We start from the raw sequence: 9,026 nt of genomic DNA, 5'->3' as shown, positions 1-9,026 counted from the left end.
TTCCCTCTTAATTTTGACGGTGAGGCTCAATCAATTTTATGAGTTGAACCTAATTAAAAGCATAAGGGTATCACATGTCATTTTATCATTGTGGCCATGTAGGGATAAAGGAAAGACAGTGAGTTCCCATTGTGCCTTTTCTTTTGTAGGGAAGAATTATTATTTTTTTAAAACTCTTGTATGGTGGTTAGAGGAGGTGTTCTCATAAGTTAAGCATCGTTATTTTGGTAAGTTGAAAAGTTATGGATGAATCACTTTCTTGGTTGATGCAGTCCTCTTCTAGATAAAGCCCAGTGAATGATTTCAACACTTTTGGCTAAGGACTAAGAACCAATACAAAACAGAACAGGTGTTGCTCATAATCATAATTCACACTACTATGGCTCGTGACTGGCGATGACAACTTATTTTCTTGGATAAGCCTCGGTTCTCTTGGTTCACATCACAGCTCTCAAGACACACCACACCCACGATCAAATTTTCAGGTGGTGGATATTCAATGATTCTCAAGAACCCATAAAAAAGAATTTTTTTTTTTTTTGGGTATGTAACATACGTGTTAAAAAATTAATTTTGATTAAAAAAATCTAATATTTAATATTATTATACATTAAAATTTATAATATTATATATATTTTTAATAATTTTTTATTATATTTCTATTCTTATTCTATATCCTTAACTCACGTTAAAAACATTTTTAAAAAAATCTCATTTTAGAATGAGGTAAGGGGCAACATGGAATCCTGTCATAGGTGAACAAGACCTCAAATTGCCACCCCAACTCGCTTTAGAGTTGGAACCACATAGGTATGGTCCTCTTCATAAAAACTGACATTAAAATCGAACACATGTCCTTTTTGGAAGAGGGTACTTCCACTACACCTTCCCATTTATGTGGATTAAACAATAAAAGTTTTGTGCTATTTAATGGCTGTCGCTAAATCATATTTGGCGTAAAATATTATTTTTTTGTGAAAGTTTGAGATTCATGTTGCATTCTGTAAAACTGAGTAGACTTCCATTTCGAAGAAAACAACTATTCCATTTTGCGTTTTGTTTCTATGTAAACAAGAATGACAATTTTTAGCGTAGGAAAGGGGACTTTTGTAAGTTGAAATAAAAGACTCATTTACTTTAATTATTTTGATATATCCTTTTATCAACAGTTAAACTCTAATCCTTTTTAAGGTGAAGAGATCCATGGATGTATACATTCTTTTAACAATATCTTTTTTCATATTAATCAAGCATCAAATCTTGATAAGTTGAAATATATTTAGAAATTAGATTTAAAAGAAAATGGGATGAGATGAATATTTCTTTTTAATTTCTAATACATATTCTTTATTTGACGCTATTAAAATAAAATTAATATAATAATATTTTTGCATAAAAATAACTTCTGAATGTTAGTTTTTATAAATATTATATAATTATCTTAATTTAAAAAATAAAAGTTATTCTTATTTTTTCTTTTACTCCAAACTCACTCTTATACTTACCTTAAGAAAATCAACTGTTCACCAACTACCGGACCTTATTAGTTCTACTTATAATTTTATTTTATATTGATTGAATGCACAAAAAATAAGAATTGGATAAAAGAAAAAAGTACAATGACATTCGTGAACAAATATATGAACATCAAAACAAATATCTAGATATAATCTATGAAATTTTGTTCTATTTTCTATTTTGATTTTAAATTTTATTACAAATATTGAATGAATTGGAGAAAAGTACAGTTCCATTATTGAACAGACAAACATTAAAATGATAAAATTAATGTATTTTGTTACTACTAATAAAGAGAAAACTCAAGCATTCCATATAGAGAGAGAGACACCTGAAGCTGTTTTCTACCTTCATATTTTAATGCCAATTTCTAATATAATTTTATTTTATTATAAATTCTTATGTAACTGTTAATCCTTCTATTCAATCGTTTTCTTTTAATTTCATATTAAATAAAATTATGTCAACATATATATATATATATATATATATATATATATTATAGAAATACTTTATAATGTAATTCGTCATTCTTTGATAAACAATCTCCTAAACATAAAATAAAAAGATCAATATTAATTAGAATTTTAAGGATAATTAAAACTAAAAAAAAATTACATTAATATAAATTCTTATGTTATTTAATTACTTAATTTTTATTCAATTAATGAACAATCTACATCTTCTCTTTCACACACACACTTGCACACACAAACGCTATAGTATACATAAGTAAAAATAGATTTAGAAGCAAGTTGGCATACACATTAGAAAGATAATTTTTTACTGTACCAGATAGAAAAAAAGTTATTTCTCTGCACACAAATTTACTTATTTCTTTTAATTTTCAAGTAAATAGAAAGTAAAAATAAAAAAGAAGCATTTGGTTTTGGAGAGTAATTTATGTTGGGACCGGGAGAATGGTACTCTGCGCGTGCTAACTGCTAAGAGTCACGTGCGAAGACCAACGGAGTTTTTATATAAAGGCATGGAACTTAGAAGAGTAGTAGTGAAGGAAGCATAGAGTATAGTCTATATTAGTGTTGTGTAGTAATGGTAGTTAATGCTTGCAAATTTTCCTTAACACTTGCATTTGTATGAGTTTTTTGTAAGCAGTGGAAACAGCGTTTGGGGGGAGATTCTTAGTTTGAGATTACAAAATCTGTTGTGTGTTTGTGACTGTAGAGAGTTAATACAACTAACTAGCAACCTTAAAACTAACATATGGAGACACGAAGTGAGATAAGGCATTCAAAGTTCAAGAGAATTTGTGTGTTCTGTGGGAGTAGCCCCGGCAAGAAGAGTAGCTATCAAGATGCTGCTATTCAACTTGGCAATGAATTGGTACACTACAGTAACACTTTGCTTATTTTTGCCACTCTTTTCTTCACCCTTTTTTTTCACTTATTCGCTATCTTTTCTTTCCTCAAAAATGCCCAAAACTTTGTTTATAGTGTTTTCTCTGTCTTTCACTCTTTCAAAACCAAAATTCATGCTGTTTCTTCATCATAGACAACAAGTTCAATAAAGTGAAAATTTGCTTAGTTTTTTTCTGTGTTTACCTTTCGGTTCTCAAAGCTCCAAGTTCATTGCTTTTTACTACCTCTTGAGCTTTTTGCTATGGACTGAAGAGTGTACGGAGTTTACAAGTGCCATATGCTGAGTGAGAGTTGGAGAATCATTTTCAGTGCTTTTTTTATCTTTCTCTTTTACTTTGTGTCTTACATTTCAAACAGTGATAAAAATGTACTCTCATGGGATTGTTTACCAGATGGGTCATTCATTACTCATGCTTTTCTTTTTTGACATGATACACAATCATAGCCACCACTATTGTTTGCTTTGGTTATTTAGTATTTCTAGGCATGTTAATAGTATTGTTAATGGTGTTGGAAGGTATCAAGGAACATTGATCTGGTGTATGGAGGTGGAAGCATTGGTCTCATGGGTTTGGTTTCGCAAGCTGTTCATGATGGTGGTCGCCATGTCATTGGGTAACATAACATGACACTCTTTTTCTCTTTTCCTCACCGTTCTGTTTTTCGTTTTTTCTTTCTCTTTTTTCCAACAAAGATGTTGGGTAAAAGAGTAGAACAAGAACTCATAGTCAATGAATAACCACCACTGTGCTTTTTGTTGTTCTCTTTCACCGTTGATGCTATATTTGTCATGTTATTGTCTCTTGCAGAGTTATTCCCAAGACACTTATGCCTCGAGAGGTATGTGTAGAAAAAGTTTAAGCCCTTTTTTGTTGTTATAAAGTTTTGCTGGTTGTGTTTCTTATTTTATTCATTTCTCTTCTTCATCACTCGAATTTTGGTTTTTTATATTCTATTCGTGTATTGTGTTTTCAGTTAAGCTAAGGCTTCATTCCCCTCGGCTTCATAAACATATTGCAATTTCAAAACTGGCTATTTTACAGTTTTGTTACTGTTTTGTTTCTTTTGGCCAATGCTTGTCTCGGTAGTTTTGTCCAAGAATTTACCACCGCAATATCTGGCACTTATGCTTCTGCATATCCTGTTTCTCTCTGTTTTCCTTTTGCAAATAAGCTTTTTTCAAGAAAAAAAAGGAAATATCTTCGGTTATAATTTCTTAAAAACTGTTTGTATTATGGACCTGCAACTTTCATCATTACTAAATGCTCTTCTTTGATTCCCCTTTGCAGCTAACTGGTGAAACTGTAGGAGAAGTAAAAGCTGTTGCTGATATGCACCAAAGGAAGGCTGAGATGGCTAAGCATTCAGATGCCTTTATTGCCTTACCAGGTTAGCCTGCCAATATTTGTTTGAACATTTGAATCAGAAGCACACTAACAAAAAGTACAAGTTTGTAGAACCATGAGGTGCTTCAATCCTTGTCCAAATAATATTCTCATTAATTTTTCTTAATACCTTTATAAAATAAGCTTGAAGTAAAACGGTGAAAACATTTAATAACTTAAAAGCATTCAATACTGCTTTATATAATAAATAAGAACATGTTGTAAAGAGATTTAAATAAAAAACTCTATAAAATAAGAATTTGATTCTTGGGAGAACAGTTAACCGACATTTTTCCCGTTGATTTCTCGGTGTTACTACTACTATTGTTGCTTTTCAGCAAAATGGTTTTTGTCTACAAAAGTTTCCAAACTTTTTATACTGACAAGCTATGGTGTTTTTCTTTGCCAAACCTTTTTGGCTAAGCACTTTTATAATGTTGACCAAGCCTAATTAAGGAGATTGCTTGACAAGGCGTTACATAAATGTGTGGATGATTTGGAAGTCACAACAAATAATGGGTAACGTTGACTAGTTATCCACTTAGTAAACATCAAGGCACGAAGGTTAGGACAGGAATTTCAGAATTCTTAAAAAGTCTCAAACCATATTGTGTGCCACTTATTCAATTCAATGGACACTGCTGCAAAACCCATTTTGATGGCTTTCTTACACACATTCCAACGCTATGATTAGAGAGCAACCCTTCAAAGATAAGCTGAAAATGATATTGACCTTACCTTAACCCTTAATATATATTATATCATATATATATTGGAGTAATTAGAGCTTCTGCGGCTCTGAGCAACTGTGGTTTCTGGTTCAGGTCGGTTGAATACCATTTTCTACCTCAACTTTGGTTTGAACCGTGACGTGATTATACCAAACTTCCTTTCTTTGATAAGGAGGGGAAGTAAAGAAAATGAACTTTCACGAGATAACGTTTCCAACTAGCACCTGCACCTGACATGGAATAATGCTTGACCCTTTTCGAAAGACCATTTTAACTGGTCCTTGTTATCATTCTCAGTGAATAATTGACTGCTGAAAATTAGTGACAAAGAGAGAGAGAGAGAGAGAGAGAGAGAGCATGCAAAGACAAAGTTGTCATTCACTCTATCTTGGGATCCCTCGTACGAAAGTGGATTCCTCAGGAGGGTCAATACATGATCTCTATTGAACTCTCCCTTCACACTGCCAAATCCATGATTGCATTTGAGCACCTAATAGTACTAAATACTACAGGGCATCCAACATTGAGGAGTTAATGTAAAACCAGGAATTTCAAAGATACCCAACAAAAATTGAAATACAGTTTCAAATTGTTAAATTGAATTTCAGTTCCCCTTTTGTTTTCGACTAGGATGAGCCAGTATAAGTGAAAATCTTCAATTTGACTGTTTTCTTTTTCATTTTCATCTCAATAATGGAAGTCCTATCCTATGTTTGTCCTCTCAAATCATGGAGAAACTCATGCAAGTTACATGCAGGTGGATATGGGACTCTAGAGGAGCTTCTTGAAGTCATAACCTGGGCACAACTTGGGATTCATGACAAGCCGGTAATTGGTTGGTACCATTTTGATGAGACTTCCCATTATTTATCAATGTGCTAATCAGGTTTAAGATCCCAAAATTGTAGGTGGGATTAGTAAATGTTGATGGGTACTTCAATTCGTTGCTGTCATTTATTGACAAAGCTGTGGAAGAGGGATTTATTAGTCCAAATGCACGCCACATAATTGTATCAGCACCAACAGCAAAAGAATTGGTGAAGAAATTGGAGGTATTATTTGTCCTCACTAAATTTGCATCTTGTTACAATATAACTAATATTGACTTTTACCCTCAAATGATTTGATTAGCCTGATATCCTCTAATTTTATTCTGAAAAGTCTTGTGAGGATTTGTGGGCATTTCAACTCCTTTTCAGTTTGATTCTCACAATTTGAAGCAACTGTCCCGTGAGAATCATTTTCTCTGATTCCATTAGAAAAGTCACAATCAGAACAAAAGTTTCTCTGATTTCGTACTATTTATGTAAATAGATAATTGAAATATTTGTACATGCAAAAAATAAAACTTGATTTTCAGATTAAGGGCAAAGAATATTTTTCCTTAGATGTTCAAAGATGTGCACATTCATGTCATATAGTTTATAAAATCAATTGCATACGTAATCAACTTTTCTCTGCAAAACTATGATATGAAAGAAGAAAGTGAAATATTTTTGTGTTTAATTCACAGGATTATGTACCCTGTCATGAGGGTGTTGCTTCCAAGTTGAGCTGGCAGATGGAACAGCAACTCGCTTACCCTCAAGATTATGACATGTCAAGGTAGTTGGCTTACTTCACGTGCACGGAAGATGAGACCATATATAGAATTTTGAAGTTGGAAGAAGCTATTTTCGACTATTGCTATTCTGTTTTTTTTTGTTTTTTTTTTTTTTCCTTTTTAATTTCTTGTGTAAATTACTGGGATTGACCTTAATATGTGATACTACTTTATTACCTTGTGAAACCCTGATTTTCTTAAAAGTTGTAAGTACCCGCTTCTGAACTCATTATTCAATGCCAATTAATTTTTAAGCTTAATTGGCCTTCTGAGTTGTGAGTTATCCCTATGTCCTCTGTGTTATTTGGCCAAGAAAAGCATCATATCACTACTCATATAGTACTTCCTCTTCTAGCAGTTATTTCATTTAATTTGAAAGTTTGTTCTAATCTTTTATTTTAAAAATTTTTTAAATAGGAAAAAATAACAATAGAAAAAATTATTAAAATAAATCCAACAATAAATAGTCGACTTTACATGATGAAATAAGACGTGGTAGTTAATATTGTTATAATGTAAAAAAGTTCAATTTTAAAAATATTTGCCAAGATATAGTTGATAGAAGTACTTAATTAAGAGATAAAAAGACTAAAAGAGAATGAAACAGACGACTAGATTGGGATAATGTACAGAACTAAGGTCCAACTTAAATGTTGCCAAGTGCTAATAATTAATAATGGGGCCGAATATGAGACATAAATGTTAATGGCCTGTCTTGAAGTAACCAGTTTTGAAGTTGAAGAGGTCTAAGAGTGACAGAACTAAAGACAACACAGACAAGAGAGTCACTCAAGCAGGGGCCAATTCTTGAATGGAAGTGCAATGCTAAGAAAGGATAGTATTCCTCAACTCAGTTGGACGAAGAGAGTGAAGTTTGTAGGGCCTTTGATCCAACAGCAAATGGGACAGTGCCATGTGTTGCAAAGGGCAGCATGGGATCCAAAGAAAAAGTTAGAGGGGTCATGTGGCACATGCATCTGAAGACAATATGATGGCCATCTTTGGTCCCCGGTCTCATCTAACAATTGCCCGTGTTTGAAACAATTGCTTTGTACATTTTCAGAGATATCTCCGGAAGTTTTTAGTGGTTGTGTAGTCATTAGTTTTCATGTATTCCTTTGAAAATGATGTTGAAAGTTGAAACATGCCATTGCAAAGAGAGGAATTAAAAGGTAACATCAAGGTCAGATATGTAACACTTGATTCCTTCACAAGTTGTTATTACTCGAATCAGCTTTATAAAAAAAGATGCATTCTTTATTCAACATAGTAAAAAAGGGTGGCGTTGACAATACATTTCCATCATCAATTTTTTTCTTTTAATTTCAGTCTTAGAATTAAGTTTAAATATTAAAAATTAAAAAAATGTAGAAATCTATTTATTTTATAAGATTTTGATTGCAAATTCAAGGAGAAAGAAATAATTTTTAAAAATTCCTATTTTAAAGGATTTTTGTTAACATTTAAAGAGGAGTTTAACTTCCCTTCTTTCTTTCTCATCATTCAAATTCTTTTTTCTTCTTTCTTTTCAATCTCTCAAATAAGTCTAAAGTTGTAAAATTATAAAAAATATAATAAATACTTATATTTTTAATAAAATCTTATTATCATTTGCTGTTTAGCTTTGATCCTAAAGACAAGCTTAATATGTATTTTTTTAAAACTCTTTTTGAACATTCAAATCCACAATGTTTGAAAAGGAAGGAAGAAAACATTGTAATGATAGATGAAGGGAGAAGCAATGTGGTACTAGATGAGGATAGGTGGTCATGAAGGAGACACAGTTCTTCATCTTTAACCAAAGAGTAAAAAGGAGAAGGGAAAAGCTCTTTTCTTTGTATCAGTCAACTTGTTTAAAATAAAGAGCTAGTCTTGGCTATTGACTGTAGTATATACGGTTGACTGTGCATTATGCAGTGCTAGTTTTGGCAAACATCTACGTCTAGGACCACTACCTTGTAAAAGCACCTTTCAAGGAATATTTTATTGTTATGTTAGGTAACATTAGTTGTATATTATAGTTAAACGTTGTTTTTCAGTTTTCTTAAGTTATAAGGACAGCCATTACATTGCTAAATTTCCGTTGCAACTGTTGAAAACAATTTCTTGAACCGTGTCTGCTAGATAAGGAAAATTCGATATCAAATTATCCTATTTGCTTGTTTCACCTTATACAGAAATTTACCTTTGTATTGAGCAAATACAATAGTCTAATCTTTTCGTTGGTCCTTTTCTTTTAACCGACAATGGCCTTTTTATTTTTAATAAAAAGTTACTTGTTGCCTAATGTGTCTTAATCATTACTATTGCGCTCTTCGTAATATTTGTACTGAAAATTGGTACCCAATGTGAAGACCAAGTTTAATGACATTAATCACCCCATATGGCTTGGCACTTTTGTTCTTCAAAT

The 9,026-nt window shown here is 32.0% G+C and overlaps 1 protein-coding gene across 2 annotated transcripts; it reads left to right on the top strand.

Moving 5' to 3' along the window:
* The first annotated feature begins 2,742 nt into the window (after positions 1–2,742).
* On the top strand, positions 2,743–6,654 carry LOC113862644 (cytokinin riboside 5'-monophosphate phosphoribohydrolase LOG3). Of its 2 annotated transcripts, none has more exons than XM_027495740.1 (7): positions 2,743–2,862; positions 3,415–3,512; positions 3,707–3,737; positions 4,187–4,286; positions 5,771–5,841; positions 5,922–6,065; positions 6,527–6,654. In XM_027495740.1, the coding sequence occupies exons 1-7, from the start codon at positions 2,743–2,745 to the stop codon at positions 6,620–6,622; spliced, it is 660 nt and encodes a 219-aa protein (XP_027351541.1). In that variant the 3' UTR covers positions 6,623–6,654. The 2 variants fall into 2 exon arrangements, with proteins under 2 accessions (XP_027351541.1, XP_027351540.1); XM_027495739.1 differs by having other exon boundaries at positions 5,714–5,841.
* Positions 6,655–9,026: the final 2,372 nt, after the last annotated feature.

Source organism: Abrus precatorius, unplaced genomic scaffold (assembly GCF_003935025.1).
Source record: "Abrus precatorius isolate BTA unplaced genomic scaffold, Abrus_2018 Scaffold3, whole genome shotgun sequence".
Classification (NCBI taxonomy): domain Eukaryota; kingdom Viridiplantae; phylum Streptophyta; class Magnoliopsida; order Fabales; family Fabaceae; genus Abrus; species Abrus precatorius.
This window is presented reverse-complemented; position numbering and strand designations above follow the sequence as displayed.

Excerpts from the sequence above, each read along its gene's own strand:
- LOC113862644 (XM_027495739.1), top strand. The coding sequence starts at position 2,743 with ATGGAGACACGAAGTGAGATAAGGCATTCAAAGTTCAAGAGAATTTGT. Across the intron at positions 4,287-5,713 it reads TGCCTTTATTGCCTTACCAG|TCCTATCCTATGTTTGTCCT; the intron begins GTTAGCCTGCCA and ends CAATAATGGAAG. Across the intron at positions 6,066-6,526 it reads AATTGGTGAAGAAATTGGAG|GATTATGTACCCTGTCATGA; the intron begins GTATTATTTGTC and ends TTTAATTCACAG.